General features: G+C 41.1%; 1 protein-coding gene across 1 annotated transcript; it reads left to right on the top strand.

Annotated features, from left to right (window-relative positions):
* Positions 1–17,540: 17,540 nt before the first annotated feature.
* Positions 17,541–23,784, top strand: RP9 (RP9 pre-mRNA splicing factor). Its single transcript, XM_083863477.1, has 6 exons — positions 17,541–17,918; positions 19,502–19,532; positions 20,296–20,425; positions 20,756–20,847; positions 22,276–22,337; positions 22,968–23,784. The coding sequence occupies exons 1-6, from the start codon at positions 17,716–17,718 to the stop codon at positions 23,185–23,187; spliced, it is 738 nt and encodes a 245-aa protein (XP_083719603.1). The 5' UTR covers positions 17,541–17,715; the 3' UTR covers positions 23,188–23,784.

The following is a 23,784-nucleotide window of genomic DNA, read 5'->3' as shown; positions in this document are numbered from 1 at the left end:
AGATCATCTAGTTTCATCCCGCAGACATGGGAGGGACATATTTCACTAAACCAGGCTGCTTTGAGCCCCATCAAACCTGGCCTTGAACATTTTCAGGGATGAGGCATCCACAACTTCTCTGGGCATCCTGTTCCAGTGCCTCATCACCTTCACAGTAAAGAATTCCTTCCTAATATCTAATCTAAACCTACTCTCTTTCAGTTTTAATCCATTCCCCCGTGTAAATATTTCCTCTCCATCTTTCTTGCAGGTTCCCTTCAGGTACTGGAAGGCTGCAATTAGGTCACCCTGAAGCCTTCTCTTTTCCAGGATGAATGAACCAAATTCTCTCAGCCTTTCCTTATAGAAGAGCTGCTCCATCCCTCCAGTTGTCTTGGTGGCCTCCTCTGGACTCGCTCCAACAGGTCCATGTCCTTCCTGTGCTGGGACCCCAGAGCTGGATCCTGCAGGTGGGATCTCACCAGAGCAGAGCAGAGGGGCACAATCCCTTCCCTCACCCTGCTGCCCACACTGCTTTGGATGCAGCCCAGGACAAATTTGGCTCTCTGGGCTTCAAATGCACATTCCTGGCTCATGTCCAGCCTCTCATCCACCAGCACCCCCATGATGAACTTCTCTACCAGTTCATCCCCCAGCCTGTGTTGATACTGAGAGTTGCCCCAATCCAAGTGTAGCACCTTGCACTTGGTCTTGTTAAACCTTATGAGATTCTCATGGCCCCACTTCTCCAGCCTGTCTAGGTTCCTCTGGATGGCATCCTGTCCTTCGAGTGTGTCATCCACACTACTCGGCTTGGTGTCATCTGCAAATTTGCTGAAGGTGCACTGGATCCAATGTCCTTAATGAAGACAATAAACAGCACTTGGTCCCAGTACAGGCCTCAGAGGGACATCACTTGTCACTGGTGTCCATCGAGACTCTGAGCCATTGACCAGATGGGACCATCCAACTACTTACTAATCTGTCTAACAGTCCACACATCAAATCCATCTCTGTCCAACTTGGAGAGAATGATGTTGTGAGGGACCTTGTCAAAGACTTTACAGAAGTCCAAATAAGCAACAGCCATAGCCCTTCCCTTCCCCACTCTTGCAGTCATTCCATCACAGGAGGCCACTGGGTTGGTCAGGCAGGATTTGCACTTGGTGAAGCAGTGCTGGCTGTCCTGAACCACCTTCCTGTCTTCTACATGTCCTAGTGCAGCTTCTAGGAGGATCTGTTCCATGTTCTTCCTAGGCACTGAGGTGGCTGACAGGTCTGTAGTTCTCAGAGTCTTCTATTCCATCCTTTTTTAAAGATGTCACTTCAGACTTCATGGGCTGCCATGACTTTTCAAATATCCTGGAGAGGGGTTTTACAACTCCATCAGGCAATTCTCTTAGGACTCTGGGATGCATGTCATCAGGCCTCACAGACTGATGGACATTCAGGTTCTTCATGTGGTCATAAGCCTGACCTGACAAGCACCCAGTAAGACACAGCATCTGAAAGGAATCACCATCCCAGTGTGCCAGCGATCCTCTTCCCCTCTGTCTTTAATCTTGAACACACTAATGAGGAGGAACTTAGTTTTTTCCTCTGTTATTCTAAGCAGTTTCAGTGAACAAGGATGGGAAAGCTAAGCATCTGCATGTGAAGCACCAACCTCAAGCAAGGATAAGTAAAATGATACATTATTTTTGAAAAGCAGAGAAATTTATGATAGCAGGATTGGGGCAACCAGTTGGAAATGTAGGCACTCAAGGAATATCGTGTAAGAAACACCAATGATAAGATTTTGTTATTGACAAATTATTAAACAAGCACAGTGTACTCTTGGGTGGTTGCAAATCCATGAAAACCAGGGAAGAGAGGGTGCCTGAGTATTGCAGCTGGGGAAATGACAGCTCACAGGCCCAGTTCCTCACTGTGCATCTGCCACCCAGCTGTACCAACCCAGCAACAGAAGGGATCCAGTCTAATCAAAGGTTTTTTAAGTGCATTCAAAAATGCTCTTGTATAATATTGGTGCATTGCTAAGAAATGGGTGCTGCTCGATGATCTAACCAGTCTAAAAAGTTAGCAAATTGGACAGTTATTTAAAGATAACAAGATTTGAGGTTACAAATCACATCCTCCTTCCAAAAACAGTCACACTGCACATTCCAAATCCATCTTTTAAACAAGCAATGTAAATTGTCTGGCAGTTGCCTAGAATTAAATAGCTTATTTTGATGTTGGTTTATGTGGACACAATTTATTTTTTCAAGGAGAACTCATAGTTCACCATTGGAGTATGTTGATACAACCAACATAAAGATAAAGCTTACCCTGAATTAGGTATTTCTTATTGCCAGGCAGTGACACAATCTTTATTTTTGCATGTTTATTTAAGAAGGTCTATGTTTTCAAAATAATTCCTTGGACTCTTAATATTTATGCAGATTTGTACTCATTACTCTTCACCTGTGTCAATAACAGTTCTCCACTTCTGATGTAATTACCATTGCCTCAACACTGCTCTAAGTGTTTCCAGTTTTATTGACTCCTAAAAGAGCCAAATGTCCGTTCTCTGCTACCAAACCTGCTCACTCCGTGCCTCAGTTCCATTTACCCACATGCCTCTCCACAAGCACACGCAGAGCTGTCAGCCAGGAAGGTGCATGCCCTTTTGTCCCCCCAGTTTTGTTCACAGAGGTAGCAAATGTGCCAATGGTATTTTCCTTAGAAATGTCAGTTTAATCATTTCACTGTCTTTTCAAAGCACATACACAGGCAAGCACACACAAATTCTTATTTATATGTCAGTTTGTTTGAACAGTAACCCAGCTTCCCTGGAAGCATTTTGGGGATGCTGATCTCTATCAGACCTGTTCTTCAGTCAGCCTGACACACAGCAATGGCTAACACAGTGTGAGAAGGGTGAGAGAAAAACACAGACAGGCCTGAACCTCCTAGAGAAGCTGGTCCTGGAAGGAGGATCATTCTTTCCAAACTTTAAAACACAGTACAGCTGAGGTAACTTTTCAGTCTCCCTCTCAAAAGTTAGCTTTCAGGAATGTCACAGGTCAGATATCAAATGAAGATTAAGGAGCTGGGATTCATGCCTGTGGAGTACACAATGTGCCTCATGTAATGTCCAAGGGGCTGCAGCTCTCCTAAGTTTGAGCTATGTTTTATCAATCTAAAATAGATTTGATGCTGTTCCCAAATCTTTTGGAAGGGAAAGGAAGTAAAATGTCAGCTCTCATTGTTTCTCCTTGTATCACACCAGCATTACCATTAAGTGCATCACACAGAGGAGAAATCCAAAAGCTCAAATTCCAAGAAGGTAGATAAGAAAATTCCTTCATACACTAATTGATTCAAATCATGTCTCAGAAAGACTGAAGAAAGCTGAGGAGCATGTTGATGAGTCGCTTCAATTAAAGATTAATTTATGGTAACTTGGGAAAAAGAAATAAAGCCTCAGCTTGAGTCTGAGGTAGGCAAGATCCCACTGGTTTGTAACTTGAGATGCTGCCCTACTTCTTGGAATGTGCTTGAAGCCAAGCACCAGGCAGTCATGAGATGGTGGGTCTAATGTAAATGAAAATGTTTGCAACACATTTGGTCACATAAACACAGGAGGAGTTGTGACTAGTGAAACGTTCTGCTGAGTAGCTTTTGGATTTGCTCACTACTTAACCACTGACTGTTGTCAATTACCCCTCTCACAGCTAAGATTACAGGCCCAAAGGTTCAGTCCCTGGATGCCCTCAAGTATGTATGCATTGTGCTTTGATCCAGAGGTTTTCTAAAAAGCATACTGAGACAGAAAACCACAGAGGATTTGCAACGTTTTCTAAATACTCTATCACTTATAGATCAAGGAAAACAGAGGTAATCCTTTTTTTCTTAGAAAGAGTATGTTGAATGCTGCAGCTTGCAAATACCTTGAAATTATGGCAGGTAGAGATAATTAAGATACTAGAAGTAAAAAAAGTGAGAACAATGAAATCACAGCTTAAACTGATATGAAGTCCAGTTTTAAAAAACATCTATCTGCTTTTAATAGGTAGGTAATATTCATAAAGATCAAGATATACTGCTAGTTTTGGCTGTATAATCTACTGGGGGATTGTGACAAAGGACTCTAAATTAATTATTTTTATCTTTTGCAGTTTTCCACAGCTGCTCACTTTAGTATGTACTCTCTTTCAAAATCCTAAGGAGCTTCTTGGAGAATAGTTTTGGGTTACAACTAATGTGAAAAAAACATTGTGCTCTCACTGCTGAACTGTATTTGAAGAAAGGAAAAAATGCTAATTGTAATTTAAAAGCTTCTGCTTCTAAAGATCTGTAAAGGTTGTAGAGTTCTTCAGATATTTTGAAACAACAATAGAAACACTGGTTTTAATGATGAAATATGGCTAAACTATAACTACAAAACATTCTCAGTAAGTACTGGTTTTAGTAAACAGGATTTTGAAGAAATACTATTTCTATTTTATACAGCTACATGATTATTCCAGAGCATCTGGAACCTGAAATACCTCTGCACCCAAAATATTGTAATATAAATTCAGTCCCAAATTATTTAATTGCATGTAATTTATGTCAGTGGTGTGAGTCACAAGAGACTGACATGACCCTAAATGCCTTTGGTGACCAACGTGATCCAGGTGACTTGGGCTTCTTTCTTCCTTGGTGAGTCATGAGAAATACTGTGACATGGAGCTTTTCACTCTTCACAGAGAGTCATGCTGGACAGTTCAACCACTCCACAGTCTATTTAACACTCAGCTTTCATCCTGATTTAATACTGGTAGTGGTTTAGCAGTGAACTTTCAGAGAAATGGATATACTTTAAATTTCTGATACCAAGATACACGTCACTCTCTCCAACCCATCTTCAGTTTCTCTCTACTCCACCTACTATGGATGTTCTAAGGAAAGTCAGACAGAGGGTAGCTCTGTGAACCAGTGCTCTCCCGCAGCCCCTGCCCTGCCAGGAGGGTCTCACTTATCGTAGGTACTCAGCAATTCCTTTGCTGGACGTCGCAGCATAATGAGATAAACCAACAGAGCTGTCTTAATTAGTGCTTATGAATAGCCTGTCATTCCACATGTGCCAAGCTAAATTAGTATCCAAGTGATTTAGCAAGCCTGGCTCTCTTTGGCGGAAACCAGTTAGACAGCCCTTACAAAAGGCTGCTGCCACCAGAGATGAGGCAGTGGCTCCCAACAGCCAAACACGAGGATAAATTACACTTGACTGTTGTCTTCCACCAGCACTGCTATTGTTTGTAAGGCAAACGGCTGTCCAAAGCATAGGCCCGGATCGCACACTTCCGAGGCATCAGTCACGCCTTCTTTTGTGTTTGCACTGCAACTGTTGTAGTTTGCGCTCTACTAGAAACAAACAAATAACTGTAGCATGCCAACTCTGGGCAAAACTATTTCCTAATTACCCTAGAGCACTGGTGTTGGCCTCAGTGTGGACGTACCAGTGTAAAACTGCAGAAAAACTAACCTATGCATCCGGCTTTTCCTACCATTTCTCACAACTGTATATATTTTAACGTTACCGATTTCCATTCAATGCTCATGCATTTATCAGGCAAGATATATATATATATATATATATATATATATGTGTATTTCCAACAAAATGCCTTCACCCTCATCTCACAAAAAAGGAAAGGGTGTTCAGAACTAAATACCCTTGAAAGTAGAGACCACAGAGGTTAAAACCCACCCTTTCAAAGTAAGTATGAAAATCAGTAACCAGATTTTCAGAAAACTTAATCAATGGAGGGGCTAAAATTTAAAAAATCTGGTTAGAAGGGACATACCAAATGTAACATGAGTAGCTGATGACAAAATGAGAAATATGTTGGATAACAAATTATTAAAACTCACCTAAACTAAGCACATTCTAAATATATTGCAGGTACCCACAAAGTCAGAGAATGGTTTAGAAACAATAGACTGCTTCTACTAAACTGCAGAAAGACTTGAATTTTCCTAACGGATACAACAGACTGCTATTCCTAAAGGATACGTGTAGTTAAACAACAGGGTTTTGGTCTGTGGATTGCTACAGTGCAGAAGTGGCAAGGAAGCCTGCTGTCCACTGGCCTAAATTCCCAATGAATGAGGGTTTGCATCTGCAATGGAAAGGATCTAGGAAACTGCACCAAAAAAAAAAAAAAAAAAAAAAAAAAAAAAAAAAAAAAAAAAGGCTTAACTGCAGCCTTCTGCTATACAAAATGCAAAACAGTGAGTCTCACTGAACCTTCATGTGCAGCATGAACAATCTCAGAATTGTGTTGCTCAAACTGTGCAGAAAGAGGTGGTTCCTGCAACAAGGGTCACGCTGGTTTCCTTAAATGCATTAAAAACAATTAAACAATCACTGATAGTTTGCCTATTATAAAGGGTCTTCACTCAGTCAAAAGGGAAGGCAGAAGCATTATGTACTTATTTGAAGACTAAAACACTTCTCAAGAAGCATGACAGACACTAAGGTCTGAAAAGCAAACGGTCACAATTGGATAATTAACTTATCATGCATAAGTTTTACCATGCCTGATCTGTACTCTGTCTGCTAGAACTGCTGTGGCTCTATAATTAAAAAATAATAATGTTTTGTTCCGACATTCTTTTAAACAAAGCTGCCTTAATAAAGTCGGTTTGCAGATTAGGTGTGGACTATGACTCCTGCTCAGAAAGACAGAACTCTTTTACCAAGCTCCAGTCTAACCTCCACCCCACCCCCACATCCACCCATCCCCTTCCTATAGAATTTTCCATATAAAATGCCTTCTGAAAGCTGCATGTGTTGGGAGGAGAAGAGAAAATGGTTCATCTGCAAGCAGCCTGGCACAAAACAAACTATGCAAACTTTCCTGAAATGTAAAGCTATCTGTTCCACCAGGGGTACAGCCTGCTTGTATTTTGAAATGAGCACACCACAAGGCACACTTTGCATGTCTTGGGTAAAAGGATTATTTGCAGAAGTGATTGGTAAAGAGGCAAGTAAGGTCAGTCTCTGCATACCAGGGCTGTAGCTGCTAGAGGCCATTGCTTAAGCAAACTGGAAACAGAACACCTTGTTATTTTTCCCCTCCTTCATTAATATTCATATGTGAATCCCCTGGGAATTGCCTGAAGTTCCTAGGTTTTACAAAATAGCGCTCACTGGTTCTTATTAGTGTGTGTGTGTAAGCATTAAGGCAGGTGCTTACCAGAAGTCCAGTGCAAGAATATTGCAGCAATCTTCTCTCCTAATTAGTAAGCATTTTGTGACTCTTGTGTGAATTTTATTAATATTCTGCATCTCAAGAGGGAAAGAATCATGTATTCAAACATCGACTCCTAACACTTCACTTTTACTAGAAATGTCAGCATTCTTTTGGAAGCAGATTCACACAGATTTATTGGACATTTACTGCATCTGTGAGTTTTTAACAGAAGAGTCCATCTCTAGAGCAACTTCAGAGTGGCATTCCAATAACTTTTCTAGCCATCTGATCTGTGTACTAAAGAACAGTTTTAGGCCCAGGCTCACAAAATTGGGAACTTTTACATTATGCAATGATCCTTAGGTGTTTGCATAGAGCTGGTAAGATCATTCTGAGTGCTGGGCACGTTCTGAACCCATTCTTGGTTTGCTGGGTTGTTGCAGCACAGGTCACAGGCTTTGTTGCCTCCCTTCTCCACTAATTATTCCAGCCAAGTTTTATCTGTATGTCCTTATGGTTCAGACCAAACATCCCATGCAATCTAAGTGGATTAAAGAAACACTCCATAAACATAAAGCCAAGAATTAAAATCTTACCAAATAAAAGAGTTGTTATTATTAGTCTGACTACAGTTATGCTAAGATTTATTGTCCAAATCAGCTAATAATTGAGGCTAATTCAATAATGATAATTAGAACTACTATGCACATATTACCTATGCCTTTCTCTGGTCTCATGTTTCCCTTTCCACTGGGTTTAAAAGTCAATAAAATCAGGCTTTAGGAAAAGCAGGGGCTGGCTGTAGTAAGTTGTCAGCATCCTGTTCTTTGCCTTGATTACAGTGCTAATATTTATGATTTCTTCTTCCTCTTTGCTAGGAAAATGATGTGCATTTTCACCTCCTTGCTCAAGGTCTGCTTGGGGTCATTTTTCATGTTTGCTACGAGTCTGTCAATTTTGCTCCTTTCTTGTTGGCTCTTATTGTTCAGTGTTACATCACACTTTACTGCAGGTTATAGGCCTTACCTATATTACAGGCAAACCACAAAATCTATCGACTCAACTTCTGAGGCTTCATTTCTTTAGTGATCTGTGGTCGACAGTCTGTGGGTGTGTTGTGGTTCTGAGGCCTCTATTACCATCCTCTGTTTGAATTTTCTTATCTTGTACTTGCATTTGGGAGACCCAAAACACCCTGTTTTTTTAATCTACAGCCTCCAAGCTGTGGTTTCCAGATAGCTTAACTAATGTTTTATGAACACAGCCTAACCACCTGTAGCCAACATCTACATGTTTTGGCAAGAACACTGGTATTTTATTAAAATTACTTTATAACTGGGCAGAACACCTCTCATTTCTTAGTTTATTCAAGCATGACCAAAAAAAGCATCGTGAAAGGCTGGCAGGAGAAAGCCCTGTTAGAGGATGCTAAATTAGTTGTGGGGTTTTTTTGTTTTTTTATTTTGCACACTCCACAAATGACAAATAGAAGCGCAGGCCATGCTGAAATCTGCCTAGATACAGAGTGGAGTAGGAAAGAATGTGTTTTTCTCTATCTATAATGATATATTTATCTATCCATTTCTATATCTATATAACTACAGATGGCAATAGCTTTCAAGCAAAAGTAACTACGAGGGAGTGTTCCTGGATGTCATTCATAGCAAAACTAGCATAATGGAATAGAAACATAGAGATTCCTAGCCCACCATTGGAAAACATTATTTTTGTGTGTTTGGCATGAGTTTCAACTGTCCCGTAGGAGAATTCTTTTCTCATTCCTGTCAGAGACACTACTAGGTGAACTTGCTTAATTAATCCTTCCTTCATTGCTGTGCCAGTGCTACACTACTCTTTCAATATTACCCTTGGGATGTGCAGGAAAAGAAGGAGCTCTAGAACTGTGAGTTTCTATTCCTTTCACTTCAGTTACCTAGAAAGGTGTTGGTGAATGGACATATGGGAAGTATGTTAAGCTAAAGAGCTGTGAATTTTGGATAGTTTTGAAAAAAAACTACTGTTAAGTGGGAACAGCTGCTTTGCATGGAACGAACAGATCAGCTACTGTAACAAGAGAAAGTCATCTTCCCATTTAATAGAGGTGGCAAGCAGAACCAAGAATCTTTGCCTTCAACTTTTTTTTAGATTGTATTTTTCATCACTTTATTTCTGCAGTTTCTGTAACCCATTAGTAAGCACTGGAGCATTTTTAGGTTCCACTGGAAAGTTGGCAGCTCAGAGGGGACATACCAAGGACAGATGCTGGCACTGAAGATGCCTATTTTACTTGATACACTGGGCATCGTTTAAACGGGAACTGTTTTATCAGTCACTATATTATAGAGACAAAATTCAGGAAAGGAATCTGCTTTTGCAAGGAAAAAGCTCTTGTAAACCAATCACTGATTTGAAAATATAGCCAAAGCTCAGAAGGAGGAATTTCCTGCAGCTGTGAAAAAAACCCAAACCCCAACTGGCTACTGGGTGAAGAATCTAGCCTTGATTCTTACTTAGTCAGTAGCAAAACTCCTGCCAATTTTGATGACAGTAAGACTGTAATTATTAGGGGTTAAAAAGCAGTGTATATATATATAAAATTATATATGTGTATATACATATATTTAATAAAAGAGAAACATTCAATCTGGAATAATTATCATCCCCCTAATAAGGGGTTCAAATTACAGCAATCCTGACTCAAACTCTCATCTGTTAAAAAAAAACAGATAAAGAAAGAATTATGGATTTCATTGCATTTGGCTGTTCCTTGTAAAACCAAAGTCCTGGCCACTCAGCTTGGGCACAAGTGATCCCACAAAGGATGGTATGTTTTGTAAGAAGTTGGGAGACTGTCCAAGGGTTGTCAGCCAAAATCTCCCTTCCCTACTGTTATATAACGTGCCATTTAGCATCTGAGTGCTCTGACTGCTCACACAGTTCCCAAATGGAATCAGTCCTTACTCAGATAAAGTCCCTTGAAGGTAAATAAAACTTTGCTTCTGTAATGATGTGCTTGGGGCTCTCCATTAGCAGAAGAGACAACATGTTGCTCTCTACATGTACCTGAAAGAAGGTTGTAACAAGGTGGTGATTGGTCTCTTCTCCCAGGCAACAAGTGATAGAATGAGAGAACACAGCAACAAGCTGTGGCAGGGGAGTTTCCACATGGACATCAGGAAGAATTTCTTGACTGGAAGGGAGGTCAGGCATTGGAATGGGCTGCCCAGGGAGGTAGTGGAGTCACCATGCCAGGAGATGTACAAGAAACAAGTGGACATGGCACTTAGTCCTCTGGTCTAGCTGACAAGGCTGTGATCAGTCTAAGGTTGGACTCAATAATCCTGGAGGTCTTTCCAACAGTAATGATTCCATGATTCAATGTCAGTGTACACACAGAAGTACAATGCTTTATCATGAATGTACCACACAAATATACACTTGTCAAATATGACAATTCTTTTCTTCCTGAAAAAAAAAAATAAAAATAATAATAATAATAAAAAAAAAAAAAAAAAAAAAAAAAAAAAAAATAAAAAAATAAAAAAGCAAATGGCACAAAGCAAAATGTCGGGACTACATATAATTATTTGTATTTATTTATAAAGACCAGGGGGAAAAAGGAAGAAACTAATGAAAAATACAAGTTATTCAACGATTCCATGTCTTTCATTAAAATTCCATGTCTTGAATTAAAATTGTGAAGAAAGATTAAAGAAAGGTTATTTTCATTATGTGGTGGCTTCAAAAGATGGTATGCATTACACTTCTGGTGTGCATTACACTTCTGATGGAACTGGTGACTTTACAAACTCCAAGTGATAAATAAGATGGTATCTCCACAGAAGGAGTTCATTGATACAATCACCTACCAAAGCTTTGGCGGACAGAATTTACAAAAAGAAAGACAAACATTCCTCTTTTAAGTTTCAGCTTATCAGACTTTGGGATAGATCCAATAAAAATACTTGAGTGATTAAAATGGGATGTATCTGCTCAAGGGACTTCAAACTAAAACAGCCGTTCAAATCACTTTGCTCAACTAATTTCCAGAGATGATTCCTTGCTTAACTATAAAACTTCCCTGCAAGAGCACATTTTTGAATAAACTACATAGTAAGCTAGTCTTTATAGAAAAAAACAATTCAATTCTTAGTTCACACCTGTGCTTTGTTTGAATCCAGCTTTGGTGGAAGCTTGATGTTCTTCTGCCCAATTTTCCTAAAAGGCTTATTATCCTTGTGGACTTGTACAGATAATACCAAATACCAACAGGATCAGGACTGTACAAAATGCAGCTGTGGCCATCATGTTCTCTCAGACATTTGCTGCCTGTAAGAGGCTTTGAGATCACAATTGCCTGTCTCAAACACTGTCAAGGCCTCAGAAGGAACTTGCTACAAGATAAACCACCACATCAAGAACTCAAGATAAGCACAGAAGAGAAGAATTTACAGCAGGAAGGTGCTAATTCCAAGCCTAATGGAGGCAAGGCTGGTTCCTACATTCTGGTGAGGCATCTCTCAATAACTGGATCATACCACTCACTCATTCCTTTTATGTGATGACATATGGCAGCAAACACCACAGTAAAGGTTCGGATGTGCAGGAACACTTCACTGCTGAGCAGTATCATTGTAAATATGAGACTAATTTGAGAAACAGCAACTAGGAGCACAACACTGTCACTTGGTGCAATGGTGTTAAACAGGGAAGAACAGGGCTTTGGTCCTTGCTTAGGGTATTGATTTTCTATCTCACAGAAAGAAGTTTTCATTGTTGGATGGGCACTCCTCTTAGTGTACTCACAGCTAAATTCAAATACACTTGTCTTTCTGGCCCCATGGATCTCAAATGTTTTTCTCTACTGTTCCAAAGAGTGCAATATAAAAGGTGGATGGCCCCCACTGAGGTAGCTGTTAGCATGACACTTAGGGGGTATTTTATCCCAGTGACACAGAACCTCCCAGCACTGAATACCCCGACCAAGGAGGGAACCAAATTTTCTAATTGCTAAACTAGTATCAAAAGAAACTCCCAGCATTTCCATTTCAGACAAAACTTTTCTCTGCAAGGAAGGATGTCAGCACCTCTCCTAATAGCTGAGGTTCCCAAGTGGTTAAAGGGCCACTGCTGTTCTGAGGCTGCCTTCCCTGTGGTCAGAAGTAGCCCAGAGCTTAGAGTCGCTCTGTTCTGAATGTCTCCATCTAGCTCCAGGCAGCCATGGGCTGGCCATGCTGGATTCAGACTGTGCTCTGCTCAGCCTGCTCAGATCTGCTTCTTCTGGATCCCATTAGGAGGTGCTTAACTTCCCATGAAGCCTAACACGGGTTCTGGATTCCTCTCTCATGCGTAATATCTTACACATAATCAGAAACAGATCCTGGCCCAAAGCTCTAGCCAGCCAAAAATGGAGAAAAAACAGACTGGCTGGCTGACATTCTGCCAGGGCTACACTCTCTCAGGAATACTGATGCCCATGGGATGATATAGATGTAAATTAATTTGGTGCCAGTATTATTGCTTCTAGCTGAAACATTATAAAGTTGTAGTGGGTACCATGAAAAATAATGGCTTTTCGGATATTTCACATTGCAACAGCAATTAATGTTTCTGCTTAGATGTTTGGATGAAGCTGGAATTACAGTGCCATGACACCAGTTGTAGGACAGCATTTCCCCAAAAAATTAACTTCTTGAAATGGCTGAAGCACTACATTCATATAAAGGAAAAAAAACTCACCCCACAATTTCAAATAAATACCCTTCTAATACCAGATCCTCAGTTAATATAAACTCTTTAAATAGAATGGATTTAAGCAATTTACAGATACTGAGAAACTTCAGAATAAATAGAAATGAAAGTAACAATTTTTTTCTACTCCCTCCCTTTCACAATTAATTTTGTTTTGATCCTTTCTAAGGACTGATATGAAAACAATTGCTTTCTTGGGTAAGTGTGCAACACAGGAATCCAGGGTTTCTTCTCAGCAAAGGAGGAAAAAAAGAAACTTCAGAGCTACCTGCGGCTTTATATAATCTCCTCTCACTAAAAAAGCCTCACCTTGGTTCTTCTAAGGTGAGTAATAAAGTGATAAAGTTCATTTCCAAGACAGATGAGAAAATGCACTGAAAATTATTTGTATCAAACTGAAGATCACATTTAAACCACTGTGTCTGGATGGATTTATGTACCTATCGAATTTTACCACCAATGTGCCCCGTTAAGTTATCGCAGTAAAAATGACATCCAAATGTCCTGATCTGATAAGAATTTATAGCCTGGGAGTCCAAGCCACTGGGATACAAAGAAAATAGCCAAGATCCCATTGACTTAACAGTAAGAAGGGGATTATATATACTATGATCTGTCCTTCTGCCTCCATTGGAACCCCACACTTCTGTTGAGACCATGCACTTAGTTCCTGAATTTGTGCCAATTATTCTGTGAAGGCTGAAGTCATTGAATCTGAGGTCATCTAAGCCAGGCCCTTACCTTCTCCAAACTGGCAGAAGTCTCCTTACTTCAGCCAAGTCAGGCCAGTCAAGAGTGTATGAAAGCGAGACTGGCAGTGTTTCTGGAGAACTCCTGTCTCTTTTGCTATTGCACACACCTCTCCCACAGAATACCATTCATGAACTGGAAACACTCCATCTTGGAATCATATTCGGTTTTCTGTCACTGTCCTGTCACGCTGGAAGGCTGTTTCAGAGTCTGACTACTCTGTTGGTTTGAAAAAGTGAAGTAAAAAAGGTACTTGAAAATAACAACACTGGCCTTAAAGGGGGGGGGGGCAAAAAACTCTATTATATCACTTCAGTTTGCTTCCAACATAAAGTCTCTATTTAGTAGGCATCAGTCCAGCTTGTCCTTAAGTATTGGTAAGAGTTAGTAACTATTGCCATTTCTCTAAATAGAGTGAAAAATTGATAATGTCTCTCATCTAAGTTCTTTCAGACATTTTAAATGCAATTGCAACACCTAAAAATATTTCTCCTACCTCACTTGTTGCTTGAAAATACATGACCATGTAAGGGAGTGATTGCAATTTAACATGTTCCCACATGCTAGGAGTGTCACAGCAGCAAATCTCTTAGCCTCCAGCAAGCATCAAGTCATCTGCTTCACAGTGGATTACATTAAACCACATCACCTTGCATTTGCCTCATACACAGATATTTAACTCAGATTAGCAAATAAACTGATTTTGCCTCTAAGCCTTTAGACAAGAAGTCTTAATGGAGTTTTGCACCTCAAGTCAGCTGCTGTGATCTGTTACCTCACGCCTTTAGAGGGGCAACACGTTGTGACGTGGGAGCGGAGTTTCACAGAGGACAGCAGGCAGCAGCTTGGTTAAACATGGAATGCTCTTTTTTATCTGACTCTAATATGCTTATATACATTTTGTACAGAGGGCCAAGATTGGCCCAAAGAGGTTACAACCTCCTGACTCCATTGGTCAATATGACCATCAGTCAAGTTCTCTCTTAGAGAACAAGAATGCAAAACATAGAGATAATTTCTAAGAATACAATATTGTTTACATGAAGCAGCGTGAGAAGCTGCTGCAAAGACTTAAACACTTGAAAGCAAGAAATTCAGAGACGACAGTGATCTGCCTTTTCAAGACATGCCAGCAATTCAGCCTGTTCTGAGTTTAGGCCCAAGGAAAGGCTACTCTCCAAAGGCCCACTGCTAAGGAAAATACACAAGCTGTCTACAAACCCAAGGAATTAATGAAAACGGTTTACTCACAACTTATGCACCATCTCATGACATCTGAGCCAGATGGATAGGTTGGAATTAGTTTATGTAGAGCAGGAGTTGGGTTCTTTTGATAAGTGTATCTGCAAGGTTATGTTGCTTTGCTGCTGAGTGTTGTTCTGTGGAAGAATGACAGCTGCATTCTTTCCAGGGCCAGTAAACCTAATAAATTTGGTGCATGAAATAGAAATCTTCATCAGTAGTGTATATTAGTGTCACGACATGCAAAAGCTAGATTATTTTGTTTAAATATTAAAATAAGCACCTTTTGCCATGGAAAGGACTGTGACAATTAATTGGACAAAAATAGTTTCCTGGGATCTGAAGTTACAATGGCAGCACTTAGCTGAATGCAAGTGAGAAACATGACATGTGAATGTTCATCCCAGATGAGAATAAAATCTAAAGTAATATTAAAGTAGTGCTTGATTAATAATATCACATTGTTTAATAATGTGTAAGATTGTTTTTTACCTTGTAAACGATAGGCATTCTCAGGACCATGTTTGTCTTACTGCATTTCAAAATCATAGATGCTGTAATGGCAATTACCATCCTTTGATATGCACTTTTGAAGCACCACAATGATCACAGTTAAAACCACCTTAAATTCCTGGACCTTTAAGATACATTTTCCATGTTTCACTCAGCTTTTAAGCAATTCCCAAAATCTCATGTGCCCTTGAATTTCAGCATGAAACAAAAGTAGAAATTTAAACTTTGCCTTCCCCGTACTAATCTACTGCTACTGCTCATCCTCCAATAGAGAAATCACAGCCAAGGCAGGAAACTGCAAAGGCTGGGGGTAGATTTGCCTCTCCAGTGGTGCTCATATACTGAAGAGGAGGCTGCCCTGGCTTGTCAGCTAGGTCCCACCACAGCAGCATGGCCCTAGCCAGACCTTGCCGGGTTTGCTTCCAAAATAAAGTCTCTATTTACACACTTTTTGGCGCTAGAACCTTGCCTCATAACCAACATGTACCAAGGCAGCAACCCACCCATTAAAAAAAAAATAAAAGGAAGAAAGACCAAACTCAACTCTGGGTTTTGGTTTGAATGCTGACATCTCCTCCCTCCAGGCACAGGTATTTTGGTCACTGGCAAGCACAGAACCATAGAATGGTTTTGGTTGGACAGGACCTTTAAGATCATCTAGTTCCAACTCCCTTGCCACTGGCAGTGACACTTTTCACCAGACCAGGTTGCTCAGTGCTCCATCCAGCCTGGCTTTGGGCACTCCTAGGAATGTCGCATCCACAATTTCCCTGGGCAACCTGTTCCAGTACCTTGCCACCCTCACAGTAAAGAATGCCCAGTGGGCACTATGATGGGGCCCTCCCTGCATACCCAGCCCCTTTCCCCAACCTCAGAGGCCTCTCAGCTGCATCCTCAACTTGGGGAGGGAAGCAGCTCCTGCAGCCTTCCCTCCACCCTGGGGACACCGGCTCCCTGACACTTCATGGCCAACCCACTGCCCTATTCCCCCATGTGTATCCATACACCTCTCAGTCCTGGTCTGTGAATCACAGAAGGCTTTGAGTTGGGAGAGACCTTAAAGACCACCTCGATCCACCCTCCTCACATGGGCAGGGGCACCTTCCACTAGGCAAGATTGCTCTGAACCCCATCAAACCCGGCCTTGAACACTGTCAGGAATGGGGCAGACACAATTTCTCTGTGCAACCTGTGCAAATGCTTCAGCACCCTCACAGTACAGAATTTCTTCTCATCATCTAATCTAAACCTACTCTCCTTCAGTTTTAATCCACTCCCCTTTGTCCTGTCACTACACACCCTTGTGTAAAGTCCCTCTCTACCTTTCTTGTAGCTCCCTTCAAGTACTGAAGGCCACAGTCAGGTCATACCAGAGCCTTCTCCAGGCTGAGCAACCCAAATCCCCTCAGCCTTTCCTCAAAGGAGAAGCGCTCCATCCTTATGATCAACTTGGGGGGCTCTTCTGAATTTGCTCCAACACTTCCATGTCTTTCTTGTGCTGGGGAACCCATTGCTGGAGGGAACCCATTCTGCCAGGGAGGAATGACTGGGACATTGGGTTTTTGTTTTTGTGGGGGTTTTTTTGTTGGTTTTTTTTTTGTTTGTTTGTTTTGTTTTGTTTGTTTGTTTGGGGTTTTTTTGGGGTTTTTGGGGGGGGGGTCTTTTTTCGTTGTTTTTTGTTGGGTTTTTGGGTTTTTTGGGGTTTTCTTTGGGTTTTTTTCTTGGGTTTTTGGGGGGTTTTGGGGGGTTTTTTTGTTGGGTTTTTTTTGGTTTTTTTGTGGTTTTTTTTGGTTGTTTGTTGTTGTTGTTTTTGGGGGGTTTTTTTGGGGTTTTTTGTTGCGGTTTTTTTGTTGGGTTTTTTTTTGTCGTTGTTGGTTTTTGGGGGGGCGTTTGTTTTTTTGTTGTTGTTGTTGCTTTGGGATTTTTTGGTTTTGTTGTTGTTGTTGTTGTTGTTGTTTTTTATTTGGTTGGTTGGGGGGGGGTGTTTGTTGTTGTTTGTTTGTTTCTAATTTTAACTATCAGTGTTCTGAAGGCACAAGGCCCCAGAGGTTACTCCCAAGCCCCGGTGAGGCGCCGGGCGCGCTGAGGCGGCGCTGAGGGCAGCGGGAAGGCGGCGGGCCCTGAGGGGCGGGAGCGGGGCCGCCTCAGGAAGTCGGGGCTCGGCCGGAAGCGGGAGGCGGAGGGCGGGGCGGGCCGGGCCGGGGGTGTCACCGGGGCCCCGCCGTCCGGGCCGGCTCCGGGCGCCGCGCCCATGGCCCAGCGGGCGCGCAGGGGGCAGGGGCAGGACGGGGAGGAGGCGGCGGAGGAGGAGGAGGCGGCGAGGGGCAGCCAGGCGCGGGCCAGGAGCCATGCGGAGCCCGCGGGCAGCGGCGGCAGGACCCAGGAGCGGCACGAGAGGAAGCGGAAGAGGCAGGAGGCGCAGCAGCTCCAGAAGATCCAGCACCTGGAGTCTTTGTAAGGAGGGGAGGCCGCCCGCGGCTCCCGCGCCGGCTCTGCCCTCAGCACACTCCGCCGGCCTTTGGGGCTCGCTCCCAGGGCGGGGTTTGGGGGTTTTGGGGGGTGGTGGTTGTTTTTCCCCTGTTTCCTTAAGGGCGAGTCGGCAGAAGGGCTTGGGGGCCACCTGCAGAGTTGCTTGGTGACTTATGAAGGGCTTTTGGGGCACAGAAGGGGCTCCCCCGGGTTCCCCCAAATCTGAGAGATGCAGCAGAGGTTGTTCCACTAGAATGGACTAAAAAAAAAGAAAGAAAGAAAACAAATTGGGATTAAAAGGTGCTGTAAAAGGTTTATGCTATTTCACTGAAAAGGAAATATTGTTTTGATGGAATAAAAAGGTCAGAAGGTACACAAGAACATGATTTTGGTTTTTTTTCTTTTCCGCGTGGAAGTGAAAATCAGTTTGTTATTAAATGCGCCAAACAGCACTCCGAGGTTGTAAAGATGGCGTGAACATACTTTAGCCACCTTTCCCCTGCTGTTCTTATTGTATTAGTATGATCGTGCTAGAAATCCTATAGGTATGGGGGGGAGGGTGTGTGCACAGCTAAGCAAATGAAATATCGTCTGTGCCATCAAACTTATGGCCTAAAATGATGCACAACCAGTACAGATGTTTGGTGTCCTGCTGAGTTAATATGTGGACAGTGTCTGGAAAGTCCTGTTGAAAAGAGTCTTCCATACAGCAGAAGGTTTCGGGACTCTGGGCTTGCACAGTGCTGTTCTTGTGCCATTGATAAACAAAACCAAAAAAATTCCCATTCTGTTCTAAGATCACTTTACACTTTCACTAAAGCGGCAGTTTACAGGAAACAGTGTATCTGTTTAAATACAGATGAGATTTGAGTGGGGCAAAACCCAATACAAATTCAATTATACAGACCTTTCTAGGTTACGTGTGTTCTTTACCTCCAGGACCATTTTGTATTGCTTTGGCATTTAACTCCTTAGCACATGCATTTTCTCAGTGGCTTTGTGCTCTGTGTAGTACCTGTTTGCTACTTGCATTTTCACAAATGTTTTATCTACTGCTAACCCCAAATAAATGCTGCAGAAAATATGGTACTTTGGTCAGTAGGGCTCTGTCTTTAGGTTTAGTATACAGAGGATAATAAAATTATTATGTATTAGGTTTCGCTGGCAAAGCTAGGTGTAAGGAACAGTCTGACTTGACATTTTGAGCTGACTGTGTCTGTGATTCAGCAGTGCTGGAGTAAAGAAGTTTGGAGACCTTGGGGAGGGGTGCAGCAGAAAAAGAGGAGAGAATTATGAATGTGTGGTAACTGAAGCTAAATGAAATATACCACATATTCCCAGGACATAGTTGTGCTCCCACAAGAATATGAATCTGAAGGATGTTGGGAAGAGACATGTACTAATATGATCAATGCTGTCTCTCAGCTTGCTGTATCCATGTTCTGCTTATTAGTTATAGGGTAAAATTTAAGAGAAAATGTGAACTCAATGCCACTGAAAAACTGTATTTTTTCAATTTAGTTGTCTGTGCTAAGCTGCAGAGTAACAATATTTCTATTGCTTTTCAGCTATGAGAAACCTCCCCCTGGGCTAATTAAGGTTGGTAATAGCAGTAATTTTTTAGGATTATGAGGGATTTTCACAAAACATGTTCTTTAAGTGTCTGTGTTACTTACATAAATTACAGAGAGAAGTAAGTGCTTCCCAGGAAACACTCAGAGAATCATTACAAGCTGACCACGTTGTCTTGGTGATCCAGAGTGAAATGCCCAGAATCAGATAGAAGGAGATCAGGTCTTTCATCATCTCCCTGCACACTTTGTGCAGCATTTAATAGTGTAGATAGAGGGGAGCCATTTATGGAAAACAGATTTTCAGTTTGAATGACATCTTTTCAGGATTCTTCACTATTGCTTAGGCCAAAATAATTCTTTCATCTTGATCATTATTTTTGCCAAATTTATATAGCTAAGCCATAATGCAATGCTTTTAGCCTGAAAAGTAACTGCTCTGTGTTGTTAAGGCTTTCCTGTAATTGTTATGTCTTACTAGCAGGAAGAAGATAACAAAGTCTCTGCTTTGTGTTAAGTTTTCATTTCTGTTATTTATTTAAATAAATTACTAAAATGGATGGGAAGGAATGAAATTCCCGGGCAGCAAAGTTCTGGCTGCAAAATTCAAGGGTGAGAAAAAAACAAAAGGTCAAGTATTCTAGATCTTTTGTGTGTTACAAGGTTAAAAGGTAATGGGGGAAATTTGTTTCCTGTTAAGTAAAGGTCTCTACACTTGAAGTATTAATTCTTGAAAAGTTAAAAAAAAGGAAGTTATTTTATTTTCCTTATCTTTCCTCTTGTTTTTTTAGGAGAATGAAACAAAACCAGAAGACTGCATACCTGATGTACCAGGCAATGAAAGCGCACGAGAATTCCTGGCACATGCCCCAACAAAAGGGCTGTGGATGCCTTTGGGAAAAGAAGTTAAAGTTATGCAGTGTAAGGCTGAAAATATTCCAGATGTCATTGGACCCTCATATATCCATCCATTTACGCTGGGGGAGGGCAGAATGTCTGGTGGACAGATGATGAAGTCCAGGTAGATTGACATCATATTGATAAAAAAGCAACCAGTATCTTGAAGGCTGTAAAGCCTTGTATTTTATGGACATTACATTCAGCAACATACTAGTTGTATTTCTCTGTTTTTTCCAACAGATTGAAAATATTTTGTAGAAATGTGGTTTTGGCTTTTTATGCTTCTCTCTGTCTCAGAGGTGCAATTCACTGCTTTTTTTTTTTTTTTTTTTTTTTTTTTTTTTTTTTAAGGTTGGAGGTGTAAACGTTATGGACACAGAACAGGAGATAAGGAATGCCCATTCTTTATTAAAGGCAATCAGAAATTGGAACAATTTAGAGTAGTGAGTACCAATATTGTAGTATTACTGTTTGTATTTTTTAGTACTGATAATGTATAATCCTGCAACTGAAGATAAGCCTGTTAGATGATGCTTTATTAAGGACTTTTCCTCTGTCTCTAGTATAATACAGATGCTGAAAATCTCCTAATAAAGAAAAAGCTACAGATGTGGTTGGATGTTTGACTACTTTGCAGAAAATCTACTCTTCAAGAGGAAAATTACTAATTTTTACATATAAATTTGAAATCTTCAAGAACCTGTTTCAACCATTGTATTTTTTTTTTGTGATTAAAATGTCAACATAACAAAAAATGTTTAGTCAAGCTTGAGCTGCCCACATTGCAGCTGCCTCAAGCCTTCTGCTGTTGCTGTGAACAACCACATCATGAATGCTGTTGTGTAGGTCTGTAATCCAGTCATTGTCTCCAAGTCTGATCTCTTGCTACATGTAGCTACATTTCAGTTCTGCGGATTCTTCCTGTGTGATCTCTCTAACTATTTCTGTTGCTGTACATCATTAACCTATATTTCAAGCTGTCATCACTTCATGTCTTATGTCCTCATTTCTGTCCTTGAAAAATGTAATCTTGGCTTAGTCTGTCCACATTCTGATTTGTACTGATTGTATGCAACTGCAAAAAGTATTTTTAGCCCTTTCCCATGACCAGAGTGTCTCTATTCTTCATTTTCCCTTGGGCTGCTTTGTTGCATCAAACTCCTGTTGTACGCCCAAGGCCCTTCATGGTGCATTCCCAACATCTTTTCTTTGCTCCTGGTATTTCAATTCCTGCCTCTGGTCAGCATCTGCTGTCTCTCCTCTTTGTTGGACTTGTTTGTTTAATCTTCCAAGAGAAACTAACACCCCACCTTTTTTCTGCATTCTTGCATGGCATGAACCTACCTTAAATGTCTGAAAGTTTATTTGCTGTCTTCCTTCACAGCTATCTTTTGCTGCAATGCCCATTTGATTTGATTTAAGAACCAGTAATGGTAGTGCATAACATAATAAGACCACTCCAACTTCATTATCCATGTGTCTTACATTTCTTGCTCCTGTATTCCTGTTTGTTCATATCCAAATTTTTTAAATGTACCATAAGGGTACAGCTCATTATTTTGAACTTGAGCATTCCATCTGCGTCTTGCTATTCCCACAGATTGTGTATGGGATTCTCATAGTTGGCTGTGACTGGAGTGGTAGGGGACATAAGGAGAGTCCCCTTCTTTGGAGGTGTAGCTAGATAACCTTTCTCCAAAGCAAATACACGAGCTTAGGTGAACAGTGCTGAGTCTGACAGTGAATTAAGAGCTTGCTAAGCATATTCCATCTTTTGATAAAAGCCTCTTGCATTTGGTTGCTTTGGTTTATTTTTTTAGGAAATAAAACCATTGGTGATAACATTGTATTTCCTGTTTTCAATTTTAAAGGCACATGAAGATCCAATGTATGATATAATAAGGGAAAATAAGCGTCATGAAAAAGAAAAGAGGTGAGTGTGTCTGTAGTAAACTGCACTTCCAATTTAGTTTTTATTTTGGTAATACAGCACTAATGTATAGGTGACCTTTTTATAGAAGCTTACTTTTAGCTCAGAACATTTTTAATGGCATTTCTTTATGTTGACAGACTAATGCATAATACTTAGTGCCTGTTTGCCAGTAATCCTTGAAAGTTCAAAGGAAGAGTGCCTTTCAAAAATACTTCTCCATCCAGAGTAGAGCCTACTCTATCAGCTTTGCTGACATCCTCTCTAGATCAGCAGGGCAGTGAATGTCATAATATCCTAATCCTCTGTAGGGATAAGCATAGAATTTATCACCAGGTGGGCTGATGATAGCTGTTGCCTTATTATTTGCACAGATAAATAAGCCAATAAGCTGGTCTATCTTTCCTATCCAATGGGATGGGAAGTCCCTGAAAGCAGAACGTCTGCTTGTCTCAAAGGAGTTGCTTTTATTGTCTGTAACAAGAGTGTAATTAAGCAAAAGAGGAAGTGTTCCCCTGCCCTTTGCCTGCAGCTTCCATTCCTCAAGGCAGGAAGGAAAGATGAAAGCTTGGATAAATTACTAGAGGTAGAAAAGAGCCAGAAAGGATTCTCATTCACATATTTTAAACTCAGGATACAGCAACTGAAGCAGCTCCTGGAGGACTCTACCTCAGAATCTGATAGCAGTGATGACAGCGATGAGGATGATGAAGATGGCAGCAGCTCCACTTCCTCAGAACATAAACACAAGAAGAAAAAGAGAAAAAAGGAAAAGAAAAAGAAAGAAAAGAAGAAGAAGAAAAAGAGGAAGCATAAATCATCCAAATCTAATGACAAGTCAGAATCTGACTGACAGCAGTACCTGCTACATGGTCATTGACCTCTCTACTTTTGAACTGCAAGGAAAGATCCAAAGAAGGAGGAGGAAAACACCAGAAAGGGCTTTATTAAACTCGGAACATACATGTGTATGCATACTGCATCCTACACTGGCATCCTCTTCTAGCCCTCTGCAGTCAGAAAGAAGAAAGCTGCATTAAATCATATCTTTGTGCTATAAAACCCATGCTGAGAGTCCTCCAGCTTGGTCAGATGGGGCCTCTGCGTTGCTGCCCGTGACCAGCAGCAGAAAGTGGCGACCACCAAGGGATCACCAACAAACCTGCAGCATTAGCAGACTCTCTTGAAGTGTCTTTACTCCATGAAGTTATTTTATTACATACAAAGCCTCATTGTAACAGGACTGCAGTTTGCACCATGCAGAGCACTGAGAGTTCCCTTACAGTGCTTATAATGAGCAGGTTGTACTGTATTTTCTTCTCCTCATGCGTGCTGAAATTGTGTACTTATCCTAATATTGGCAGCTAGGGAAATAAAGATTGCTGCAGGGGAAAAAAGGTAATCAAGGGGATTTACTTTAAGACAAAATTGCAGCATCAGCAAGACTTGA

The sequence above is a fragment of the Zosterops lateralis genome (assembly GCF_965231275.1).
Source record: "Zosterops lateralis genome assembly, chromosome: 1".
In the NCBI taxonomy this organism is placed as follows: domain Eukaryota; kingdom Metazoa; phylum Chordata; class Aves; order Passeriformes; family Zosteropidae; genus Zosterops; species Zosterops lateralis.
Note: the sequence above shows the minus strand (reverse complement) of the source record. Positions and strands in the feature narration are given on the sequence as shown.